Genomic DNA, 26,677 nt, shown 5'->3' on the forward strand with positions numbered 1-26,677 from the left:
GGACTTTATTCTCTGCAATTTTGTACCACACCCAAAGGGGGGGGGGGGGGGTGAAATCAAGGGGTTTAAACTGATATTTCTGCTGCAATCATTGTAAAGGCAGCTTTCTTGGCCCATTGCCAGTCTCTCCATGTGGTTAGCAAGACGTTGCCCAAGCAGGGACTGGACAATGCAGTAAAGAGGCTGGGGGAGGTGCGGGGAGAGGGGGGGGGGGGGGCAAAAAGCAGGGGACAGGAGACCTAACTGGACTGGTCATTCAAAGGGCTACCACAGGTGCGATGGTCCAAGTGGCCTCCTGCTGTCCACCATGATTTATTTGCCAGCACTGCTGATTTCCCTGAGACGAATGAAAAGACAGGATCGGCTCAAGGTTTTAAATAAATTGAACAGGGCTGGATCGGCCTCCCAGAGACGGTGTAAAATATTTACAAATACATATTTCCAATACCCCATTTATTATAGTGTTGACATGCAGACCTAAAAACAAAATGAAAAAAAACGAAAATCACTTATTGTCACGAGTAGGCTTCAATGAAGTTACTGTGAAAAGCCCCTAGTCGCCACATTCCGGCACCTGTTCGGGGAGGCTGGTTCGGGAATTGAACCGTGCTGCTGGCCTGCCTTGGTCTGCTTTAAAAGCCAGCGATTTAGCCCAGTGTGCTAAACCAGCCCCTAAAACTGCCCCCTTGTAACGGTACACGTCCACAGCCCTAAATAGGACCGTTCAGTCCATCAACTCTCTGCTAGGATGATCCATTACTATTCTGATCACTGCAAATAGTTATATTTTCTCTGCACTGCAACTAGCTCTATTTTACTCGGTTTCCATGACTTCTGCCATTTACCTTTAAAATTGCAATGCGCTCTGCCTCGTCTCGGGTTGCCAGTACTGGCAGGATTAATTCCTGAAGGGTTTAGGGAAGGCCACTCAGTCAATCAGCATTTTTTTTTTGCTCACCCCATCTCCATAAGTTTTGTAATTAATAAGTAAAAATGTTGAAAGTTTATCTTTTTTTTAAAAAACACGCAGAAATGTTTCTAATGCATCAATCCCTCCCAGGTTACCCGCAAGAGGTATCTAGGAAATTAATCTTTTTTAATTTCTGGAGACACCAGAATAATTCTGCATGGTTGGCCAGCCTGTGGCAAAGAATTCCATGCTTCAAAAACAATTTGTACGAAGCCATTTCTCCTCCCCTCTCCTAACTCTCCCCTTTAAGCTCTCCTCAGACTTAGCTGTAATCCCAGCATCCCGAGGCTCTTCTTATTTCTGGCCCTGACATCTTCCAGATCAATCTACACTGATTGCCTCCCAGGCCTGATTTTTACCCCACTCCCTGGGTAAGAATGGGATGGGCAGAGGGCCAAAATAGCGGCCGGGATTCTGCAATAACGCGGCTAAGTGTAGACGCCGGTGTAAACACCGGAGTGTTTCATGCCGGCGTCAATGGGCCTCTTGGCCCAGCGATTCTGAAGCCCACAGGGGGCCAGCATGGCGCTGGATTGCTCCGTGCATCCGGCAGCGATAGGCGGCCCTGCACTGCCGGCCTTGAGTCCATGCATGCGCGCATTGGCCGCTTCCGCACCGCACCCGTGCAACATGGCGGACCACAGAGCAGGCCAGCACAGAAGAAGGTAGGCCCCCCCCCACCCCCGGTCATGGGCCAGGCCGTCGTGGAAGCCCCCACCCGGGGTCTGATCCCCCCACCCCAAACCAGGACAGCCACTGCGGCCACAAGTCCGAGCTCCTGCTGGGTGGAACCACGTTAGAACCACGGCAGCGGGAACTCGGCCGATTGACCGCCGAGAATCGCTGCGGGAGCCTCTTTCAACGGCCCCTAACCGGCGCCGAGTCAACCGCGCGCGCGGCTGGCGGAGATTCTCCGGTTGCCGGACAATCGCATCCCGGCGTCGGACCCGATTGCGGGTCTAAGGCCCCATTCTCCACCCCGTGCCGAGCGCGATTTCGAAGCGGAGGCTCAGAGAATCCCGGCCAGCATTTGGGAGCTATTCCATGATCTCGCCTGCCATCACTTCAACTCACAAGTTATCATGAGCATCCCTTACCAAAGGCAAATATATTAAAATATTGAATTTTAACTGCAGAACTCCGAGGTGCCGAGCCCAGGTGCTCTAGCGCAAAAGGTTAGTATGCAGATAGAGCAAGTCATTAAGGAGGCTAATGAAATGCTATCCTCTATTACAAGAGGAATTGAACATAAAAGTAAGGTTGTTATACTTCAGTTATCCAGGGCATTGGTGAGACCACATCTCCAATACCGTGTGTCGTGTTGGTCTCCTTATTTAAGGCAGGATGTAAATGTGTTGGGGCAGTTCAGAAGAGGTTAGCTAGATTGATACACGGAATGAGTGGGTTGTCTTATGAGGAAAGCTTGGACAGACTGGGCTGGTTTCCATTGGAGATTAGAAGAGCGAGGGAGTGACTTGATTAAAGGGGATAAGATCCTGAAAGGTCTGGACAAGGAGGGCACGGAAAGGATGTTTCCTCCAGTGGGCGAGTCCAGAATCAGGGGGCACTGTTATAAAACTGGGGTCAACCTCGGAGGACAGGGACGAGGAGAATTATTTTTCTCTGAGGTGATTATGCGACTTTGGAACCCTCTCCTCCTCAGAAGGTGATGGAGCTGGGGGGGTGGTCACTGAATATTTTTCAGGCGGAGGTAGGTTAATTAGGCGAGGGACTCAAAGATTATCGGGGTGATATGGAAATTTGGGATTCGAGACACAAACAAATCAGCCATGACTTTTAACATACAGTGAAGCAGACGTAAGGGGCCGAATGGCCTACTGTGACCTCTTTGCCCTTTGTCTCCTTGTTACCTTCAAATGTTACCAGCTTGCTTTTAAAAATTCCTTGCACCTCACATAAAATGATCCTGTGTTGGGGAAGACTGCTTTGCTATTAACTGAAGTCCATTCAAACCAGCATTTAAAAGTGTAGCTACTCACTGTCCCTCAGACAGTCGCTCTCTTATTTCTAGTGAAGGTTGTCAGGTGAAGAGTTTTATCATCGATTCGACTGGAGCTTGAGCTGCGGTTTTCAGAATCACAGAAGCCAAATGGTAAACTTGCCGAGCACTCCGTGGTAACTCGCTCTGCAATCACACTGCCACCAAGTGGAAGGGAAGAAGACTGATCTGCCAGTTACTGCGACAGATTTGTTCCCTGCTCTTTGGGGATGTATTGTTTTGGGTGGGTTTGTACTTCAGACAGTATGCATCAGATGTGGGAGGTTACCTGTCAGACGCTGGGCAGATGTCTGCTGATGGGGCAGTCGTTTCAGAGGCTGGCAGGAATCTGTCGCCTCTCAAACGTTTAGCACAGAATTGCATTGTCCAACTAAAAACAGGCTCACGTCCATTGTCTTCACTTCAGTGTGAAGTTCATTTGCACTGACTCGCCTCTCCCCTGCATGCCGTTTATTTTAACCCTTTGTAGTCTGCAGAGGGGGCATTCTAATGTACCTAGAAATACATTGGGCTGGGTTCTCCGATTGTGAGGCTATGTCCTCACGCCGGCGTGGGAACGGTGGCGTTTTACAACCGAACAGTCAGCGCAAAACGGCAAATGATCCTCCGTTTGGCAGGGGGTTAGCAGCCGAGCAGAGTACAGTACCCGGTTCGAGCTGCCGATACGGCCCGGAGAATTGCCGAGTCCCGTTGCCGCGCATGCGCACGATGGTGGCCTGCAGTGGCTGCACCGTGGAACATGGCGGCGGCCGCTCGCGGACCCTGCCTGAAAAATAGTGCCCCCCCCCCAACTTTGGTCAGCTTGCGAGCCCCGAACCACCCCCACCCCTCAGTGCCCCCAGCCCCTGATAAAGTCTCCTCTGCCTGCGGATTAGCCCTCCCCCGATTGTACTTTATTTCTACATTCTTTTCCCCTTGCTCAGCTGCCTAATCTAATCCTGAATATTGACATTGTTACTGCCCGGAAATGTTTCATTACAAGAGTCACTTACACTTCGAAACTACTTTATTGGCTGAAATCCCTCATGTATAACAAGTATCATTTGGTGAAACTCAAAAGCTTCAAAGTATTTCCTCTTTTTAATAAATTTAGAGTACCCAATTATTTTTTTTCCAATTAAGGGGTAATTTAGCGTGGCCAATCCACCTACCCTGCACATCTTTGGGTTGTAGGGGGCGAAACCCACGCAGACACTGGGAGAACGTGCAAACTCCACACGGACAGTGACCCGGGGCCGGGATTCCAACCCGGATCCTCAGCGCTGTGAGGCAGTAGTGCTAACCACTGCGCCGCCGTGCCGTCCCTGATGAAAAGTTAACATTTGAGGTCAGGCGTCTCCAGCTTTATTCACCATTTTGGTGCGACTTGAGGTTTTTAAAAATATCTTTTAATCCTTGCGCTGTGGGCAAAACTGGTATTTGTGCCCATCGCTAATTGGCGTGCCCTCATTACATGCTGAAAGAACAGAATGTCCGCGGGGTAATAACTATCTTCTCCCTTGATGTCAGGTGCAATGGAGCTATTAAGTTGGAGCAAGTTAAATTACAGAAGCAGGAAAAATCATTACAAATCTGCACATTGAGCACCAGATACAAATGAATGTTTAATTGAACCATCATCTTCAGAACAACAAAACCCATAAAATTTCCTTTATCAAGTTGAAGGACTGAAGAATCTAAGGCGGGGACCTGAATACAACATAAAGTTGGGGGGGGGGGGGGGGGGGGTCGTTTGACCATGGGCGCGGGAGCTTTGCGTTTTACCAAACTCATTGTAATCCTTTATTTTGTCCTGGTGCACAGTTCATATTTTCTTTTTCTTGGTCACATGGCTTGCGCTATGTCCCTGGAGAATCCTGATTGGTGTTTCTGCGAGGACGAACCGAGACAAATCATCATTTGCAGCATTGGGTGGGTGGTGGGGGTGGGGCATCTTGTGGTGAGCGGTTGCTGGTGAGCGGGTTCCCGCTTTGGCAATGCCCCGTGCATCCGGATGGCGGCGACCATTGAAGGTACGGTTCTGGTTGAAGATCTCAGCTCTTCAGTACAGGTCATTGGAGCTCACTCTGAGGAATTGCAAGGTGGCTTTTGGAAGATGGTGAAGGCACATGAGACCATCCTTGCCCTCGATGGAGTTCTTTCCCTGGTGTTGCGTTCACTAGAGGAGTCCGCACAAGAGGCTGAGAGAAACTTTGTTCATTGAACAAGAAACTATTTCCACATTGTGCACAGGTCCTGGTTGGGACTCCTCTGCTTGGCTCCCACCCAGGCAGAGCTTTTATACATATTGTCCATGGGGGCTCCCCAACCCTCAACAGGGAAGCTCGTACTCAACCAGACTCACGGGGACACCAATTGGTCTGACCCCATAGGTCTCGTGCAGGTTGTGACACCTGGGAAGGGTCAACCTTTGTGTCATTGAAATCCTGCTGCATGGAGTGTGGCCTATCCTGACTGGTTCAGGAATTAGGGGCTGGACAAGGTGTGTCCGTGAGGCCGGTCTCTGCCGAGAGGGGGGGGGGGCTCGGCTCCCGGCTGAGTTTGACGATTGGCTGCCACGTTTTGGTAAGGAGGCAGGGTGCATTGGATTCGATGGAACACAACCAGTGATTCGGGAGAGATCCCACCAGTTGCACCGGGGAGGAGGGAATCAGCAGCCTCCCTCCCCCCTCTCCGCCCCCCCCCCTTCCCCCTCCCCCTCCCCATCCAGGGTGCCCAATTGTTGGGTGTCTTGGCGATTCTTCTTCTCCTCAAGATGGGGTCTCCCTGGCTGGGACTGGCATAATTATCCTTTTCTCCTTAGTGTAATTGGGGTCATTGAATTTCTCTCGATGAGGTTGCAGAGGTGGAGGTGTAGGTTCGACTGAAGTGGAGGTTTTGGGATATCCTGGAGGTCCTACTAGTATAGTTTCCTGTGCATCGGGATGTGCTAGGCTAGGCCAGGCCTGGTGCTGTAGTTAGTATCGTGTTCCCCTTGGAAACGTGGGATGTCCCTTCTCGAAAGCACTTATTAGGGACACCCTGAGAGGTTGGATTTTGCATGTACTGTGCACAGGAGCCAGGGGGATGAACCGAGTCACGTGCTTTAGTGGATACTGTGCTGTCCCCCTAGAGGGTTAGGCATTTTCTTGGTTGAATGAGCAGCTTGTTCTCTTCCTAGTGGGTGTGCAGCATGTGCCAGAGAAATATAGAGTCGGGGTTGGGTCCTGTTCTCTTGTTATCCTGTGGGTTAATTCTAGAAGTTCTAGTTCTTTCTCTCATCTTTTTCCTTCTTGGGTGGCCCTGAAGGTTTGATCGTAATCTGAACATGCTGTTGCCAGTCCTCTTTGCACAATTTTATGGAATGATTTTGATTCTTCACTGGGCCTCAGATTTGGGTTAAATTGTGTTTTATGTATTTAACTCCCCTTAGAACTGGGGGTTTCATGTATTGTCTTTGTTCTTCATAAGTGTGGTTACCTTCTGGTGGCGGCAATGAGGAGCTAAGCCGCACATTCGGCAGCTCCCGCTGAAACGGACTTTGGGGCTCTTTTCAGGGCCCCCAACGGAGCTGTGTCGGCAAATCCCGACGTGGGAAGAGGACAGGAGTCGACCCCTACGGTCCTATGGTCCGGACCAGGAGTGGGGTAAGGAGAAAAACAGAGAAAGCACCCCTAAAAAAGTGGGGGAAGGAAGACAAAATGGCAGCCGGCGGAGGCCCGGAGGACTGGAGGCAGTGGGCGCAGGAGCAGCAGACGACTCTGCTGCGCTGCTTCCAGGAGCTTAAGTTGGAGCTGCTGGAGTCGTTGAAGGTAACCAACAGGGAGCTGATGGAGACCCAGACAGCCCAGGGGGCTGCGATCCGGGAGCTGCAGCAGCAGGCCTCCGAAAGGGAGGATGAGGCCATGGCCGTCGCGGGGAAGGTGGAGATGCACGAGGCGCTCCATAAAAGATGGCAGGAGCGGTTCGAGGAGCTGGACAACCTGGTCGAGGAGGAAGAATTTGCGGATCCTGGGCCTCACGGAGGGGCTGGAGGGGTCGGACCTGGCAGCCTATGTGGCTGGTTATGTTAAACTCGCTGATGGGGGCTGGGTCCTTCCAGGGGCCCCTGGAGTTAGAGGGGACCACAGAATTCTGGCTAGGAGGCCCAAGCCGAACGAGCCGCCGCGGGCGGTGTTGGTGCGCTTTCATCAGTTTGTGGATCATGAGTGTGTGCTCCGGTGGGCCAAGAAGGAGCGGAGCAGCAAGTGGGAGAACACGGAGGTGCGGATTTTCCAGGACTGGAGTGCGGAGGTGGCTAAGCGGAGGGCCGGGTACAACCGGACGAAGGCGGTGCTCCACAGACGGAGTGTTAAGTTCGGCATGTTGCAGCCGGCGCGTCTGTGGGTAACCTATAAGGATCGGCACCATTATTTTGAGTCCCCAGAGGAGGCGTTGGCCTTTGTGCAGGCCGAGAAATTGAACTCAAACTGAGGGTCTAAGATGGGGGATGTTGTATAATACTGTATTTGTATTTGCTTGGTTTAATGTAAGATGTGGGTTGGCCTTAGGGTGGGTCGGGTGATGGCGATTTGTCTTTTCTGTATGGGTTTTTATGTAGGGGTCTGGTGGACGGGCAGGGGGGTAAACGGGGAGTTCGGGGAGCTGGGGGGGGGGACTGACAATGGGAGTTGCCCTAGAGGAGGCGGGGCCGGGCAGGGCGAAAGCGCGGGCTTTCTGCGGGTTTCCCGCGCTGGGAGATGGTGGGGGCGGAGTCGGGGCTGAGAAGCGCAGGTCGTTGCTGGCTGTTTTCTTTTCCCGCGCAAGAGAGGGGGGGGGGGAGGACCATTGACGGGCACGATGGAGGAGGGGTAGTCCCACGTGGGGAGGAGTCGGAGGTAGGGGGGGAGTCGCCGGGGTCAGCAGAAGTTAGCTGGCTCACGGGAGTGCTATGGAGGGAGGGGTGCGGCTAGGAGGGGTCCTAGCCTGAGGGGGGGGGGGGGGGGGGGGGGCGGCTACCGGGTTGCTGCTGAAACGGTCCAGAAAGAGCTGGAGGACGCAGGGGGTGATGGAGGGGGGAGTTGCCGCCGTGGGAAACTGGCAGAGCGGGGGACGCTGGCCGGTGGTGGGCAAGGGATGGGGTATGGCTAATCGGCAGGGGAGGGGGGCAGGGGGCCCTCTGATCCGGCTGATAACCTGGAATGTGAGGGGGCTGAATGGGCCGGTCAAACGGGCCCGGGTGTTTGCGCACCTGAAGGGGCTGAAGGCGGATGTGGCCATGCTGAGAGTGGTGGACCAGGTTCGGCTGAGGAAGGGATGGGTGGGCCAAGTATTTCACTCAGGGCTGGATGAGAAGAGTAGGGGGGTGACGGTGGGGAAGAAGGTGTCGTTTGAGGCGTTAAATGTGGTGGCTGACAGTGGCGGGAGATATGTGATGGTGAGTGGTAAGCTGCAGGGGGAGCGGGTGGTGTTGGTGAATGTTTACGCCCCAAATTGGGACGATGCGGGGTTTATGCGGCGTATGTTGGGCCTCATTCCGGACCTGGAGGTGGGGGGCCTGATCATGGGGGGGGACTTCAACACAGTACTGGATCCCCCATTGGATCGATCCAAGTCCCGGACGGGTAGGAGGCCGGCGGCGGCTAAGGTGTTGAGGGGATTGATGGACCAGATGGGGGGGTGGATCCCTGGAGGTTTGCAAGGCCAAGGGCCAGGGAGTATTCGTTTTTCTCCCACATACATAAGGCCTACTCGAGGATTGATTTCTTTGTCCTGAGCAGGGTGTTGGTTTAGAGGGTGGAGGGTGTGGAATACTCCGCCATTGCCATTTCAGATCATACCCCGCACTGGGTGGACCTCGGGCTGGGGGAAGGGAGGGACCAACGTCCGCTCTGGCGCTTGGAGATGGGGCTGTTGGCAGACAAGGAGGTGGCCGAGAGGGTTCGGGGGTGTATCGAGAGGTACCTTGAGGCCAATGACAACGGGGAGGTCCAAGTGGGGATGGTCTGGGAGGCATTGAAGGCGGTGACTAGAGGGGAGTTGATCTCCATCCGAACCCATAGGGAGAGGGGGGAGCAGAGGGAGCGGGTAAGTGTGGTTATGAAGGATCTGCGCTTGGCTCCTACATGGTGCAGAGGAGCCTGGTATCCAAGGAAAGGAGACTGCGGTGGGTCGTTGGTGCTGATGCTGCCAGAGTTGAGGGAGATATGTGTTGGTACATGCCCGAACATGGCGTGGAAAATCTATCCTGACATTCTTGTGGTAATTGCGAGCTGAAGTGGTGTGGGAGGATGTGCACCAGTGTTCCATGGCCTCATACTGTTTCTCCCTAGTCTTTGGTGGCGGTGTATAAGTATCTAGTTATGTCTAATGATTGTATCGAGCTAGTTGTCATGTTGTTCTCCTGTCCCTCTCTGTACTCATATATGTTGAGCTTTTGCCTTGCTTATGGCGATGAGTTATTTTGTTGCCAAAATATAAAACCTTAATAAACATGTAGGGTGGGATTCTCGATTTCCCGTTTTCGGCCAGTCCCGCCGGCGTGAATTACACAAGGTGTTTACCGGCGGGACCTGGCACTGAGGGCGGCCTGCAGAGTCCTCGGGGGGGGGGGGGGGGGGGGGGGGGGGGGGGGTGCAGGGGGATCCGGCCCCTGGGGGGCCCCATGGTGGCCTGGCCCGCGATCGGGGCCCACCAATCAGCGGGCGGGCCTATGCCGTGGGGGGACTCTTTCCCTCCGCGCCGGCCTGTGTAAAGCTCCGCCATGTTCTGCACGGAGAAGAAGCCCCCTGCGCATGCGCAGGAATCACGGCAGCGGTTCTGATTTTTCCTGCTTCTGTAATTTAACTTGCTCCAACTTTCAGCGCCAACTCGCTTCGGCCGGCGGAGGCCCTTCGGCGCCGGTTGGCGCGGCATCAACCATTCTAGCGCTGGCCTAGCCCCCAAGGTGCGGAGGATTCCCCACCTTCCGGGCGGCCCAACACCGGGGTGGTTCACGCCCCCCTTTGGCGAAGGTATGGCACGCCCCACCGGGTACCGGAGAATCCGGACATTCATTTAAAAAAAACATAAATCCATCACTTGTTCTCAAGTACTATCCACTGAATCTTTAAAACCATCCAAAATGGATTTTCTGGCCCTTTGCACCAGCAGGGTCTCCCTGTCCCGCCGGACGTAAACACCCCCCTCCCCACTCAGCGGGCTCCCTGATGGCAGGACGGGCAAGCTACGCAAAACGCCATCAACTTCAGTGGGACCAGAGGACCCTGCCACCCGCCAATGGCGAGCTTCTTTTAATAACAATCTTATTGTCACAAGTAGGCTTACATTAACACTGCAATGAAGTTACTGTGAAAAGCCCCTCGTCACCACATTCTGGCTAATGTTCGGGGACACAGAGGGAGAATTCAGAATGTCTAGATTACGTAACAGCATGTCATTTGGAACTTTGGGAGGAAACCGGAGCACCCGGAGGAAACCCACGCAGACACAGGGAGAACGTGCGGATTCCGCACAGACAGTGACCCAAGCCGGGGAATCGAACCTGGGACCCTGGCGCTGTGAAGTGACAGTGCTAACCACTGTGCTACCATGCTGCTGTGCTGCCTCTTCCACCTCCAGAGCAGAGGGGGGGTGGCCACGACAGCTCATCAGCAATCAACTGAAATTCAATTCCGAATGAATTTATAAATGTATGCATGATGAAGAATGAATACATTAATAATTAAATATTGTTAAACAATAAGGGGGCTATCATATCCAGGGAGCCTTTATGCCCTTTATATGCTGGTAATACGTTCACATGCAAACCTAGCCAACCTGCAAAAACTGAGCGACAGCTTCCAACAATATCAACCATTCAGTCCTGACCATTGTTCTGCAATGTGTCGCCATACTTAGTGTATAGTGGGATACAGAACGGACAGAGTACAGTCCATTGTTACACCCGCGTCCAATACTGGAAGAGGGGGAAAGTAGGGAAATAACACAGACTATTTCCCTCATTCGCTGCACCAACATTACAGGCTGCTGTGGATATTATCTCTGTAGCAGAATCATATTGCTCAATGCTTTATTTGACTGTCACAATGATACTGATACATTCATTGGCTTCCTCTCATTCCTATTGCGATAGGCAGTCTCCTTTCACCCCCATTACCTAAGGCACTCTCCCCTCATCCCCATTCATAGAGGGACTCTCCTCTCAAAACCCATTTCCAGAGACTCTCTCCCCTCATATCCTATTCCTCGGGGCAGAGTTTTCTGTCCTCTCTCTCCACAGTTCACAAGTACATTGCTCACCGCACCTACCCAGTCGTAACACATCCCCATCACCCTAATTCCCAAGGGAGCGCTGCTCATATCCTTCCCCACCCCCATCAAGTTCCCAGAGGCTGCCTCTCAGCACTGAGGTCTCCTGGATGCCCCTCTCTTCCCCACACACCCCCAGTTCCCAGAGGCGCCCATCTCTCAATCCATCCACTTCCCACAGGCATTCTCACTGAATGTCACAGGTGACATACATATGCATAACATAACATAATTTATTTGCGATAACATTATTGTCTCACCAATTTCTTTGTGATAATATTATTGTGTCACCAATTATACACTATCTACACATCTAGTGTAGTGCACTTCTTATTGTCATGATTTTTGGTGATGCTTTTCGTAAGATGCTATGTCAACATTTCCAATTTAATTTTACTATGTCAACAGTCACACTGAAGCTGCAAGCTATGACCACTAGGTGGCACAGCAGGACAGGATTCTGAAACTTCTCTCCCATTGTCATTCATGTTTGGGGGAAAAGAAAAAGCAGGTTATTGATAGAACCAGGGAAGTGTTAGGGAAATGACGATCCAGTTACTTTGCATCTCATAGCCCCAGGATACAGCTTCTTCTTTAATGGATTCCACTCCAGCCAGTTCCATAACAGCATTAGCTGAGGTTTCAAATCAAAAAATCCTGCTCCTTGCACAAACCTAAAAAGGCTCGAGGAAAGGTGGCAAGGAAGCAAACAAGGCAAGTGGAAATGAAATGAGTGTCAGGGAAAAAAAGGGGAGTTTCAAATAGCAAAATGTATAATACGCCAACCAGTTGCTACAATATCCCTTCAACTCTTGCGTACGTCAGCTTGACTCCACATCAGGGCAATGGGATGAAGATCATTTCTCTGCCTTGGAAGACGTTTTTGGGCCATCTTAAACCTAGTTCCCCAGGAACAGCACAGAACTGTCCACAATTCAACCGGTACAGGCGCTAATCCAGCGTTTTATGTCAGATAGGCCAGTGTAGAAAAACCACTCTGTAGGGCAGCTTTCAAGGTTGGATCTGAGGCGCATTGTGGGGGTTTAAAGTCGAGGCAACTTCATTTCTCACCTGGTCATGCTACACCTGACGTGGGAGCACCTAATGCTGGCCTATGAGTCAGAATATTAAAGACGTATTCCATTCCTCAGCAGCGGCCAACTCACCTTTTACAACAATCTACCTGACACAACGGTGGAAGATCAGATGGGCAGGACATCAGTATATTTCAAAATACCTGGAGTTGTCAGGGACTCCTGAGGTGATTACTCACTAAATATGCATAATCCTCGGGGGTTACTGGTCAATGAGTAAATGACCCCATGAAGCTTTAAGTGGTTCGGAAGATATTTCAATGACTGACTTCATTGATTAAGACTTTCTATTAAATATCTACAAGGTTATGCAGTATGCGGAGGAGGTGTCAGTAGAGGAGCTGAAAACAAAGTGGGAGGGGGAACTGGGGGAGCAGATCGAAGACGGGACATGGGCTGATGCCCTGGAGAGGGTTCATTCTTCCTCCTCGTGTGCGCGGCTTAGCCTCATCCAATTCAAGGTGCTGCACCGGGCCCACATGACTGGGACGAGGATGAGTAGGTTCTTTGGGGGTGAAGACAGGTGTGTCAGGTGCTCGGGGAGTCCAGCGAACCATGCCCATATGTTCTGGGCATGCCCGGCACTGGAGGAGTTCTGGAAGGGGGTGGCGAGGACGGTGTCGAGGGTGGTGGGATCCAGGGTCAAGCCAGGATGGGGACTCGCGATTTTTGGGGTTGGGGTGGAGCCGGGAGTGCAGGAGGCGAAAGAGGCCGGTGTGCTGGCCTTTGCATCCCTAGTAGCCCGGCGAAGGATCTTGCTACAATGGAAGGATGCGAGGCCCCCAAGCGTGGAGACCTGGATCAATGACATGGCGGGTTTCATTAAGCTAGAGAAGGTCAAATTCGCCCTGAGAGGGTCGGTACAAGGGTTCTTTAGGCGGTGGCAACCTTTTCTCGACTTTCTGGCTCAACGATAGGGTACTGGGTCAACAGCAGCAGCAACCCGGGGGGGGTGGGGGGAAGGGGGAGGGAAAAGGTGTGGGGGGGGGGGCGGACGATGACTATGTTTGTTTATTTAATTTAAATTTATTTTTAAGTTCTTCTGTTCATTGGGGTTGGGGGGGGGTGGGGGATGGGATACATGCGTCGATACGGTCTGGGGGTGTTACAGTTATTATGGGTTATTTTGTTGCATTTCATTGTTTGTCATTACGTTTTATATTTTCTGTAAAAAATCCAATAAAAATTATATTAAAAAAAAAGACTTTCTATTAAATCTTCAGCCAGCACCAGAAAATAATAAATTTGAAAGTCTCATATTCCTGTGTTTGATACAATGTGGTCACAGTAAAGGATGAAGAGGTCATGTAGGGCAGCGGGAGTGCCTCTAGCGCTGGACCAGAAGATCGAGTCCAATGTCAGAACTTGCCAGCTCTCGAAGGAGCATCCATAACGTGGTTCAATGGGCTGATAATCAGCTCGGCAGTCCACCCACCACTACTCTACACTTCTCCCAAAAAAGGGTAACTGTGTGGGTGTTGCTCTTCAAAAAAAAGAATTCATTGCCTCTATGGATTTTCAAAAGTATATTAATAAGCTGGATTCATGATTTACATCAACTTAACTTTCAAACAGTTTGTTTTGTGACAAAGCAGTTGTAGAAAATGCTGATAATGGTCCAATATACTTGTACTCTACCCTCAACACCATCATCATTATGGTTAGAATTTCCCTCCTCAAATCTCCAGCATGGTCAGTTTGGAGTTGGTCATCAGGAGCACTATCCCGAAAACCCATCTGGTTCACTAATGTCCTTCAGGGATAGAAATCTGCCGTCCTTACCCGGTCTGGCCTACATGTGACTCCAGACCCACACAGCGATGCGGTTGACTCTTCACTACACCCCCACTGAAATGGCCTAGCAAGCCACTCTGTTGAAGGGCAATTACAGATGGGCAACTGCCCAGCCAGCGGTGCGCACACCCAAAGAAAGAATAAAAGGAGAATGCCATCAAACCGGGGACGCTGTCGCTGTGAGGCAGCAGTGCTAACCACTGTGCCAGCATACCATTATAATATAGGCAATGCAGGCCCCAGCTGGCCGACAACAATCTCCCACAAATTGCATTACGATCATGAGCAAATTGTCTGTTGTGATGTTGGCGTTGACAATATTTGTTTTTAAAGAGATTGTATTCATCGGCAAATTCATCACTACAATTTTATTAATGACCAGCTTGCAACAGGTGCAGGTTGAGCCATTACTCATGTTGCTGTATGATTCCTTTTCGTCATTCTGAAATCAGTTCCCAGCAAGGCCATCAAAACAATCCTTTCTTTCTCCCATTATGGGACCAACCAGAGTATTACAATTTGAATGTGATACATTGTGAATATAATAGGGGGGGTTACTCTTTTTTAAAATTTAGAGTACCCAATTATTTTTTTTCCAATTAAGGGGCAATTTAGCGTGGCCAATCCACCTACCCTGCACATCTTTGGGTTGTGGGGGTTAAACCCTTGCAGACACGGGGTGAATGTGCAAACGCCACACAGACAGTGACTCAGGGCTGGGATCGAACCCGGGTCCTCAGCGCAGTAGGCAGCAGTGCTAACCACTGCACTGCCATGTCACCCATGAATTTAATGGTTGAACCAACCTCTGCCTCTACAAGACCCCCAGCAGTGGCTGTTTGTAAGCTCATTTATTCGCTTGTAAGTCTCATGTAGAAATAGTGTGACTCCGAAGCTTCTGTCCGCTTTAATCCCTGATTTTTAAATCCTTGGCTTCAACTCCCTCCATGGCCCAGCTCTCCCCATCTCTGGAACCTTGACCAGCCTCACAGCCCTCTGAGGTCTCCGCACACCTCCGATTCTGACTTCTTCACATCCCCAATTTTAATTGCTCCACCACTGGGGGCCATGCCTACAGCTGCTTTCCATACACCTCCTTGACTCTCTACCTCTCTCTCTACCTTCAAGAAACTCCTTAAAACCTCCTCCTTTTGTTCAGCTATTAACAAAGTATATTCAGTGGCAATATTTGTCCCTCCTGTGGAGCACCTTGGTTCATCTTCTACGTGAAAGACTCTATATATTCCTGATGTCATAGATTTCAGTCTGTCTAGTTATTTTGCACCAATCCCTTCTCGACAAGTTTCAGTAATCCAGGGAATGGTTAAAATAGTGCACCAACAATCCACGGACATCGCTCCATTTGATCTGTCTGAGATGGATTTGAATCAGGGGCACAAAGGTGAAAGGTTATTCTTTCAGCCCAGTAATCTGTATTCTTGCAGACCTTTCCCTACAATTATTTTGAAAAGAGCGGCCTCCGATTCGTCCTCCAGTTGATGATGATCTGAAGGAGAGTGGGCGCCATTTGCTTTCAGAACTGCTTGTCTGGAGAGTGGGAAAAGGAGCTCTGGTCTCCTCCTCCCAATCCCTAACCAGTCAACAGGCTGAAATGATTTGCTGTACTGTCGTTTGTGCACATTACCTGTGTTTTAAAATTAACCTCACTGTTGCAATGCCCCAACACAGATGTAGGGCTCGATTTTCCCACCACGTTGCACCTAGCGCTGATCCTGTTGGGCCGGGGGCATCGCGGGAGAGGCCCAAAATGGTCTTCGCGCCAGGGCTGAGCCGATCGCAAGTCACACAACTTGCTACGCCCGCCACAATCTGGGTTATGTCCTTGCTGGGCCTAATGGCTCATCTATATATGCTCGACCCGCTTTGAGGCCGCACTCTCTCGGCTCCTAGTCTTCACCAGCCGCACCGGCAAGCCTCACTTGGGCATGGATTAGTCCAGGTCTGGCGAGCAGACAGCAAGGTCACACCAGGGGGCTCGGAGGCCATTGGAGTCACTGGGAGGTCAGGGACAGGGCAGGAAAGTACCCTGGCACTACCCCTGGCATAGCCAACCGAGCAGTGCCAATCGAGGTTGGCATTGCGAGGAGCAGTGTTTGGTGCCGGGTTGGCAGTGCCAGGGGGGGGGGGGCTGAGGGGGGCCATGCCCATGAAAGGGGAGGAAGGAGGTGTGAAGGATGGGGGATGAAGAGGGCATATGAAGGGGGGGGGTTGATGAAAGTGGACGGCCTAAAAGGGGGGGCTGAAACGGAGGGGCCCTCAAGGTGGGGGACCCTCAGCAGCCTCATAGTAGGGTATTCTCACTTGGGGGGATGTCTCGATGGCCACAAGGCTGGGTGGGGGTGAAGCAGGGTCACCCTGATGCCTGAAAGGGTGAAAGGGAGGGACCATCAAGGTGGGGGGGGGGCTCATGCTAACTTTTAATGATGGGGAGGTTGCCCCCTCATTGACCAAAGGTTGGGGGTGTTGCCCATCTATGTGGGTGGGTGGGGGGGGGGGGGGGTGTCACATTGTCCATGGGTGAGGGGGGGGGGCCCTCAACCTCACTTTGTGATCAGGTAACCCTTTCAAAATGGCGCCAAGATCTCTGAGGAGCTGATCTTGCGAGTTTAGTTCCCCACTACAGAAAACAATTTAAAGTGTGGTATTTACCGGTGAGAATCTCTCTGAGTTCCATTAAGCGTGCGTCTGGATCTCGCCAAAAAGGCCTGGGTGAATCACCCCGCCAAACCCACACAAAATGACAGTCTTTCTTTGGGGTGATTCATGGCCGTAAACTTTTATTTTAGCAAGAAATACAAAACCTGGACTGGAGATATTTGTGTACCGTTGTTTGGAATGGAGCACAAAATGCAGCAAATCAGTCCGATATCCCTTGAAATAGGACTCTTTCACCTTGAATTCTGTTTCTCTTTTTTAAAATGAGGCATTCGGGAAAAAGAAAAGAGGAAACTGAGAGCTGGCTGATAGCATTGTTTAAAATTATGAAGTGGCTAGATAGGGTTGACACAGGTCATTTCCATTTGTGGAGAGTTTAGTGTTCAATGGTTTGATTAATCCGTGTTTGATTGTTATTCTGTTAACGTAGCCTCGTAATTGGACTTGATTGCTAAGAATGTGGGTGCACGTACTGACACTACACAGAGAATGTTCCAGAACAGTTCTGGGATCTGGCCAGTACAAAGTCCTGTAAGCTGTAAGATATTTTAAAGTAATGTAAATAAACTGCTTGGATCTAACTCAAGTGTCGTCTCTGCATTGTTCAGAGGTAAATTCATCATCTCAGATCTAATGGAACCTGGCAAATATACAACAGGGTACAAAAGTGAGTGGCAGAAATAAAATTACAAATAAATCCATTTCGGAGCATTGCTTTCCACAGATGCTGCTGAGTTCATTCAACATTTTCTGCTTTTATATATTTAGTGTTATCTAGCTGCTTCCTTCACTGTTGGCCTCTTGTTCGGCTTCCATCAATCCTTCCAGTACAGATTAGGCACTCCAACCCTTCTTCAAGGATAACATGCCCGAAGAGGTCTACTCATCTTTGTATGATATTATTTAAGAATTCTCCTGCACTTCCGCCTCAGTCAATATTTCTTCATCAGTTCTTTTCTTCACCCAACTTAACCTTGGGGTCAACCTTAAGCACCACATTTCAAAGCTGTTAATTCTCTTTCTACCTATTCCGCAATGCTCCACGCTTCACATCCATAATTCAGTCCTGACCAGACATAGCATTTTCATACATGGATTAGCTTTTTAAGGTTGGAACTAACCTTTCTTAAAATGTTGCTTGATTCTGTAAAAACAGGTCTGGTTTATCCGAGTGGCCGGGGTCCCGGGGAGGGCAGGGGAAGGGGAAGGGTCTCCTGTGGACTTGGGGGAGGGGGGGGGGGAGGGGTGCAATTGGAGAATCGGTGGATTAGCCGAGGGGGAATATATATTTCCTCTCTAGGGAGGAACAGTCTGGTGAGGGAACACAACTTTATTTAAACCCCTTGTTTGATCGCTTTCCGATCCCCGAGTCTGTTCTCGGGGATATCTGATCATCGTTAACCTCACATGTGTAGTTGAGTCAAATAGCATAGAAACATTTAAGGCGCACGACATAAATTAGTGCATCAGGGAGGAAGGAATAGAAAGAAATGTTGACAGGTGAGGGAAAATGAGTTACGTAGATGCTCGTGCAAGCAGAGACATGTTGGGCTGGCTGAATGGCCTGTTTCTCTGATGTGGAGGTCTCAGCAATGTCACTCGGTAGCATTGTGATCAACAATTAACAGAGGCGTTGAGCATTTCTCTGCAAAAACTGGTGACAAATCCCATGAATACCTCTTCCTGATCGGCTGACAGGAGCTGTGTCTTGTTACCATGTGCCAACCTACTGTTTTATTGTTTAGTTCCATTCTAATTTTGGGCTAAAACTGTTTATTCCGGCAACCCAATGACAGACGTATCAACTCCTATTCTGACAGCACAAGTCACGCTCCACATTAACGCTTCATGGACCAGTTTCATTCACCCGCAGTTGCAGAGGTGAAGCTGGTTGTGTCAATAAGAATGTATCTTTTCTCAGCGAATTCCAGGTGCGGCATTAACCATTGCCCAAAAGATATATTCAGCCATCCCGACTGCATCAACCTGACGGAGCATGACAGCACCAGGGCCCAACAAGCATAATTGTGAATTAAATGGCAGCAGTTAGTACGCAATTGAGTTTGGAATTGCATTTAAAAAGAATAAGTCTAAACAATTTCCAAATTAATTCGAAGGTTTGGTAATCTGCTCCTATATAAAAAAAAGTTTATTTCACAGAGAGCAATGAGTAGCTCTTCGCTCCTGCTTTGTAAGAAACGTCCCCATCTCCAGTGCGTTTATTCAGAGTGGGTGCAATTCCTTAAGCAGGCTGGACCAAAACCTTAATTGCAGTGTTTGTCACAGATCCATTCACACCACATCACTGATTTACAACTCCAACTTTCTCTCAGTGTTGAGTTCACAGAAGCATCCACACAGGAAGTGTTGGGAATGAAAGGTTTATTTACAGAAACATGAAGAGACTGTTTACACAGGTAGGGACTACCGCGCCAGGCTCACCTTGGGCCAGGTTTAAATGCTCTGATTTCCTCTCCCGCTGATAAAAGGGGACCCGCCCCTCAGCGGGAAAGCTCATACTCCACGGGGGGGGGGGGGGGGGGGGGGGGGGGGGGGGGGGGGGATCGGCCTGGCCTCGTAGGTCCCATGTGCGTTACAACAGTCACCTTGGGGGCAGGCTTTAGCTCAGTTGGCTGAGCAGCTGGTTTGTGATGCTGAGCGAGGCCAACAGGGTGGGTTTAATTCCTGTACCGGCTGAGGTTATTCATGAAGCCTTCTCAACCTTGGCGCTCGCCTGAGGTGTGGTGATCCTCAGGTTAAATCACCACCAGTCAGCTCAAAGGGAAAAGCAGCCTATGGTCAGCTGGGACTATGGCAACTTTACTTTTACAACAGCCACCTAATACCTATTGATCTAGCCTAGCTCTTCGACAATGTTCAATCTTGGTGGTTTGCTGAAATATGAACTTGGACCTTTATTGTAGCTGGTGCAAAGCGGCTTTTATATTTACTCTCATGTAGTAGAATCAATTTCATTGGTCAGAAATAATGTTGCTACACACCATGGGCATAAACCTTGATGGGTCAATCATTTATCGTTGGCTCTAAAGCAATTTGGAACAGCCTGAGGTCATGAAGGGTACTATATAAATGCAATTCTTTCTTTACTACTAAGTAACAGGGGTTAATAGAATGAACATTTAAGAAGCATCTAGATGAGCATTTGAAACACCAGAGCATACAAGCTACGGACCAAGCGCTGGAAAATGGGGTTGGAACAGGTTGGTGTTTGATGGCCGGATGAGACAAGATGGGCCGAATGGCCTCTTTCTATGCTGTAAGCACCAATCCTCCGACCGGTTAGGGGCTAGCCTGATCGGCGCCACGTAAAATGCTCAGCCTGCACGACAAAAACGGCCAGAGAATTGCCGGGTCCATGGCCGCGCATGCTCACGGCGATGACCTGCAGCAGTCGCGCCGTACAACATGGCGCCGGCTGTACGCGGACCCGACCTGCCAGATAGTGCCCCCTGGACACCACCGCGGGGGAAGGCCTTTATCTGACCTGAATCAGATAATACTTTGAGCATATGTTGTATGTAGCTTTATAGTAACCATGCAGTTCCTGCCAATACTGCCATTTACTTTCACTATTAATCCTCACAGTACCATTAGTAAATCTAATCCTGTAGGAAGGGCAGATAGAACAAATGCTACATCTGGGCTCCTTTCCTTTGCAAGAGAAGATAAGCTCAGTTGAATTGGAGCTTCTACATTAAATAAACCACCTTGCAACCATTGTCAGATGTTGTTAAAAATCCCAATTTAATTTATGAGAGGTTCCATGCGACAGGCAGCATTCCGTACAGAAAATTATCCAGATTTTCCTGAACTGCTACCCTGTAAATATGGTGCAAGAATAAATTTGCACTGATTTATTCCCCCACCACCACCCCAAGGATATTTGCATAGGGTTTAAGCTGGTTTTACACTGCAACATCACTGTGCAAATTTCCTCAATCACTTGCACCACTCCTCTATAATACCCATTAAAAACCCTACCTGGCTCGTTAACATAGCTCTGCCCCTCCACCCATGCAGAAGACAACAGAACACATGTTTCCTGTATCTTAAACTTGTTCTCAACAGTATAAACTTCCACCCAAAATTTGAAACCTGGCAGGGTCTGGTGGGGTTTTTTTTAGTATTTGTTTCAATTCTCCTGACTAAAACCTCCATAGTTTTATGCTTTGGAATATTTTTAATGGTATTGGAATGTGTTACATTCAAAAGCGAAAAAGTTCAACAAATGTGTTTTATCAAACACATTTTGATGGATGGGTGTAAAAGATGGTTGGTTGACTTCAAACCTCAATTTTTATCCATCATTGGGATAAAAACCTAAAGAAGGAAGATGATGTTTCTTGAAGACCAGATTGCTTTTGATCATTTCCACTTGTTTTATGCATCAGTTTATGCTCATGCAATTCTCATGAAATTTGGGTGCAACTTGTTGCTGCTCAGCATATGGTGGTAGCACGGTCCAGGAAATTCAGGACTAATATGTGCCCAAAACAGCAATGCTGAGAGTCACTACACAGTGGTGCGAATGCATCATTTTTGAATTTTACAGTGTTCCTCAGCACTTCCATTTTAAATTTGTGGCCAATAGCTTATTATCCCCCAGACATTTCTCAATGGCAACTTTCTGTTTCATAAGACGATGGGTTGCGCCATGGTGTGGCTCAGGCAAGGCAGTATCTGCCGCATTTACTGCAGAGCAAGACAGTGGGCTGAGAAGGTGCTCAATTCATTGGCCTCTGTTTTGTCTGGAACCCCTTCTCCACCAGCTGAGCTTCTTGTTTCTCTTTACCACTTCCAATGCCCTTCCAAAGAGGCAGCCCCTCCAGAGTTTGTGGCTGTCAGTGACTGCCTTCCAGCTGTCAATCTCAAAATCCGCCATCTCAAAGTCTCGCTTGCAGGTGTCCTCGTAGCTGAGTCATAGACACCCAGGAGGTTACGACAGAATGGCCAGTTCACCGTTCAAGAGATCTTTGGGTATCGGCCATCATCCATTCGATGAGCGCGGCTCAGTCAAGGCCGACATCATTGGCTTAGCAATGAGTGTATGTTGATGGAATCAGCACCTTTCAGCAACTCTGAGTTGGTGACCTGCCAAGAGATGCCAAGGGTATGTCTGAGACAGCAAAAGCAGAAACTGTTCAGTCTTTTCTCCTGCTTAACAAATGTTGGCCAATTCTCACCACTAGCAGAATGCACTGAGGACACAGACTTGGTAGACTTACAGTTTGTTGTTCTCAGTCAGGTTGCTGTTGTTTCACACTCTCTTATTCAGCTTGGATACAACAGCTGCTGGAGCTTTTGTCATGTGTGTTTTGATTTCCGCATCAAGTGACAGATTGTTGGTGATTCTGGAACCTAGATATGTGAATCAATCAACAACTTCTAGCATCATTTTGTCAATGCTGATAGAGAGCGGTACGGCAACAGTCATGGCAGTATTTGTCTCCCTGATGGCGATGGTCAAACCAAACTCTTTACACATATTGCTTTCATAGATCTCACCAAGGCATTTGACCATGTGGACAGAGGCGGTCTATTTAAGCTGCTGGAGAAAATTAACTGCCTTCCAAAGCTGCTTAATGGGATCTCCTCTTTTCTGGACAACAATGATGGATAAGGTCAGCTGTGAAGGGGCAACACTAGAACACTGCGAGGCCTGCAGTGGGTTCAAACAGAGATGTGTTTAGCATGGGCACTCTAGCACAGGCATTGTCAAACTCGGGGGCGTGACCCGCGGGTGGGTCACGGGTGGGTGTCGGGAGGGTCGCGGAGCCATGCATCGCGGTGCTCATGATCGCACAAATCTGTTCGCAGCAGCTGGCTGTTAAAAACTGCGACTGCAAGCGACCTTCAAAATGGCCGCGAACATGTAAAGAAAATGCGGCCGCACTGCGCATGCGTGCTAGATCATCAGCGCACATGCGCAAAACCATGCGTATGCGGGCCGATGATCAGGCATGCATGCGCAGTGTGGCCGCTTTTTTTTAAACTGTCGCAGTTTTTTGTTTTACAAGTTCGGTGAGGTTTAATTTATTTTATTCATTTATTTTATTCATTTTATTTTTACTTTGTTTTCCAAGTTTGGCGGGGGGGGGGGGGGAGGGGGTTTATTTGATAAAATTTTACCGAAAAAAAATGCGGAACTTTAGACAGATGGAGACTCCATACTTTCCGACACCAGAAGGCTTCACCTTCATCCAACAGGTTCCATTGGAGGACGGTGTATGAGGGCCAAAGGGACCCAAAACCATTTCCACCATTTTTGTCAGCAGCAAGCAAGGTAAGAGAAAATGATGGGTCGCGATGGTCGGCCGCCGTGAGTCGTGAAGGTCGGCCGGGTTGGGTCCCGAAGGTTGGCCGGTTGGTAAAAATGGGTCCCTGGAAAAAAAGTTTGAAGAACACTGCCCGAGCATATTCTTCTCATTGTTGTTGGCTGGAGGAAAGCTGCTCAACCATTCTAAACTATCCAAGGCAGAGATGCACCGAGTCCTCATCGGCTCTGACTGACAGGTCTACACTAAACATTCCACAGGGAGGCACAGGCTCAGTGACCAATGGACAGACTGTGTCACACTGGGACTTTCCAGAATGTTGTTGGCAATCAACCCAAAAAGATTAGTGTCGAATTTTAGTGCATTCTGGACAAATACAGAAAAACTCAGCAGGGCGGACAGCTATGTGGTCAGTTAACAAGTAGTTTCATCCTCATTTCATACATGCTGTAAATCGATAGGCGGGATTGATTTCACACTGCCCCTATAACATGACTGTAAATCGGATAACAAAACAAACAAAAAAATAACAACAGATTGTTTGATGCAATAGACAGGCGACAGGCTGGAAATCGAACTGGTTCGCTGAACATGCTTTTGGAGAGATTTTGCGGGTAAACTGGAGGGGGGTGGAAGCGCAGAGGGGAGGGGGGGGGGCACATCAAAGGTGGTGGTCAGTGACTGGTGCGCACCACCAAAAAGGACTTCAGCCAGGAGTGTTTGGCAAAGCTTATGCGAGTTTGTTCACGGACACATACCCTCATGTAGTCCCAGTGCGATAACATCTCCCCCCCCCCCCCCCCCGGGGGAGGGGGGTACAAATAGCGGCAGTTAGCACAGGAACAAAGCTATTTCACACAATCCCGGGCAAAACAAAACAAAAAACATTTACCGAACATTCCCTGAAGAAGTCAGTGCTTTCAAATAGGTTCAAATAAATGTAAGGGTGCATCTGGGGAGTGGGAGGTACAAGCAGGCGCGGAATGTGCACAATCCACATTGATCACCCGGGGTTTGCTGAGGAACACACAACCAAAAATCATCCAGCCTCGCATCTTCCCTCAAACTATTTCTAAATACAGAGAAATCAGCAGCTTGGCTCAAAGGGGGGCTTTCTCCTAACTTCCATCAGAAATCGTATTTGCCAATTCTCCTTTACTGGGTTAAAGACCTTTCGAGCTGAGAATCCTCTCTCTGAAAGGCAGATGCAGAAATAACCAGCATTATTGTTATTATTTTTCACATCCACCAGTCCGGTCAGTCCAACCCCGCGCCTGATGTGTGTCTGACTCCATCTACCGTTGGAAATAAAAGATCTTGCAATGGGCCACTCGCAACACAGTAACAGACACCCTTCCCCAAAAAACACATTTCTATCAGCGGTCCATTTCAGGGCGTTAAAATGAATGGGGGAGAGGGGGGGGGGGGGGAGATAAACTTTTGTCTCCATACACAGAACCTGCCTTCATGTGACATTAAGGATTAAACCGTGAAGACAGGTTCCTCCCCCCCCCCCCCCCCCCCCCACACCCTCCCCCCCCCAAAAAATTTTTTTTAAAATGTTTAACTAGAAAAGGGATGAGGGGGATGAACTGCTGATTGATTCTTTTCAAAGGAGAACAATTGTAGCAGATTAAAAATGAGACACATCTCAGCAACTCCGAACAAGGCGGTGCAAAAGATGTCCTAAAATCTGACAGCGGTTCCCAGTGAAGTCAAACAGGCTGGAGGAATGAGAGCTCCAGACAGCGCCAGTCCACCTGGCCAGTTCCTCCCACCCCCACCATGGAGACAGTTCAATGCCGTACCTTTGTATCTCGAAGCTGCACCCTTTTCTCAGGAGGAATGCCCTCTTCCGCATTTTCTCTGGGTCTTTTTTGTTTTGCCCCTTCTCTCGCGCGTGATGAATTACAATGAGTAGCGATCACTCACAATTGCTGCATAGATGTTTAGTGTCCAGCCGGCCAGCCCCTACCTGGGCCACACAACTGAAACCCCTTCTTGTGTGCCAGTGAGTGGCACTGCTCAATCCACTCTGCTCAAACCCCCCAGAATAAAATGTCCAAAAAAAAATTGAGTCAAAGTAATGCAAATTGTGCAAAACAAAAACTCAAATTAAATGATAGCCAGGCGATTATTAGATTTTTTTTTTGCTGTATGGTTAGTCAGACACAACCCCGTGAGTGCTTAACTCGTCTCATGTCCACTCGCCGGCGCTGCTTTGCCTTTTAAACTGGAGAGAGGGACCGGGATTGCACTCTGCACGTTGCAATTAAGTCGCAAGAGATGGACAGTAGCTCCAACTGCAGATAGAGGCGAACTCTTCAGGGTCCTAGCGCTCACACATAACACCAACTCAGAATTTCTCTTTGCTCTCTTTTTACTAGATGCGACTGAGGAGAGCCATTCAGTGAAAAACGGCACAGGAGGACTTCACAAACCGCACCCTCAGGACACTTAACTGATTCTTAAATGATTACAAAAGGTCTTCCTCCATTATTCTACCCAGCAACACTCCCGATTCGCTTGAACATCTGTCTCCTTGTTCTGTTTCCAGGTTGAGTAAAGGTATGTACTTTTTCCTTATCGTTTACTATCTGGTATAATGGTAGCACAGTGGTCAGCATTGTTGCTTCACAGCACCAGGGTTCCGGGTTCAATTCCCGACTTGCGTCACTGCCTGTGTGGAGTCTGCCTGTTCTCCCCGTGTCTGCGTGGGTTTCCTCCGGGTTGATGTGACCATCAATTTACTCGGGACACGATAGGAAGTAAACTGTGGTTTTAATAGACTTACAACTGAGCCTGCCTGCGACCAGAAGAACTGAGGGCAGACTCACAAGGCTGCGCACTTTATACCTCTGGTAGAGGGAGGGGCCATGGGCGGAGCCATGGGCAGAGCCGAGGGTGGAGCCCTGTACAGGCTCCTCATCTCCCCCTGTGGGCAGAGCCGCGCCACGGCTCACAGACAGAGCCCACAAGGACACAATGCTATATAGTGTGAACGTAATACTATACAGTGTGAATTACATGATGTACATTCACTACATTCACCCCCTGTAAAAAAATCAAGTCCGGCGGGGTGACGGGTCTACAGGTTGAGCCGGTCCGGTGGCCGAGTCGTCCTTTGGGATCGGCGGAGCACCGGGGTTGCAGCCTCTTCGGGTAGCTGGGTGGTGACGGGCGGTGTGGGTATGAGGGTGGACTCCAGGGGTTGTTCGGTCCGAGCTTCGTTCCTGACCAGTGCGACGGGCGAAGGAGGGCGCAGGAAACCTATAGGCGCGGGGGCGCCGAGCATGGGCAGGGAACCTATAGGTGTGGGGGTCGGGTGGGGTGTAGTGTGAGGGGTACCTCGGCTGTTGTGGTGGTAGTGGTGGTTCCTGTAGGCGCCAGGTCCCGGAGGGAAACGGTGTCCTGACTGCCGTCGGGGTGTTCAATAAGGGCGTAGTGTGGGTTCGAGTGTAGCAGGAGTACCCTTTCTACTAGTGGGTGCGTTTTATGTATCCGTACGTGCTTCCGGAGGAGTCCTCAACCAAGATGGGAGCAAAGCCCCCGTGGTAGT

General features: G+C 49.8%; 1 protein-coding gene across 1 annotated transcript in view; it reads right to left on the minus strand.

Moving 5' to 3' along the window:
* The window catches only part of garnl3 (GTPase activating Rap/RanGAP domain like 3), a 569,928-nt gene extending 544,612 nt beyond the window's left edge, over positions 1-25,316 (minus strand). Inside the window, exon 1 of the mRNA XM_038781606.1 lies at positions 24,927-25,316. Coding sequence (XP_038637534.1) covers positions 24,927-24,979 — 53 coding nt within the window. The 5' untranslated portion in view covers positions 24,980-25,316. The remainder of the gene's footprint in view (positions 1-24,926) is intronic.
* Between the last annotated feature and the right edge of the window lie 1,361 nt (positions 25,317-26,677).

This window comes from Scyliorhinus canicula, chromosome 21, assembly GCF_902713615.1.
Source record: "Scyliorhinus canicula chromosome 21, sScyCan1.1, whole genome shotgun sequence".
NCBI lineage: Eukaryota > Metazoa > Chordata > Chondrichthyes > Carcharhiniformes > Scyliorhinidae > Scyliorhinus > Scyliorhinus canicula.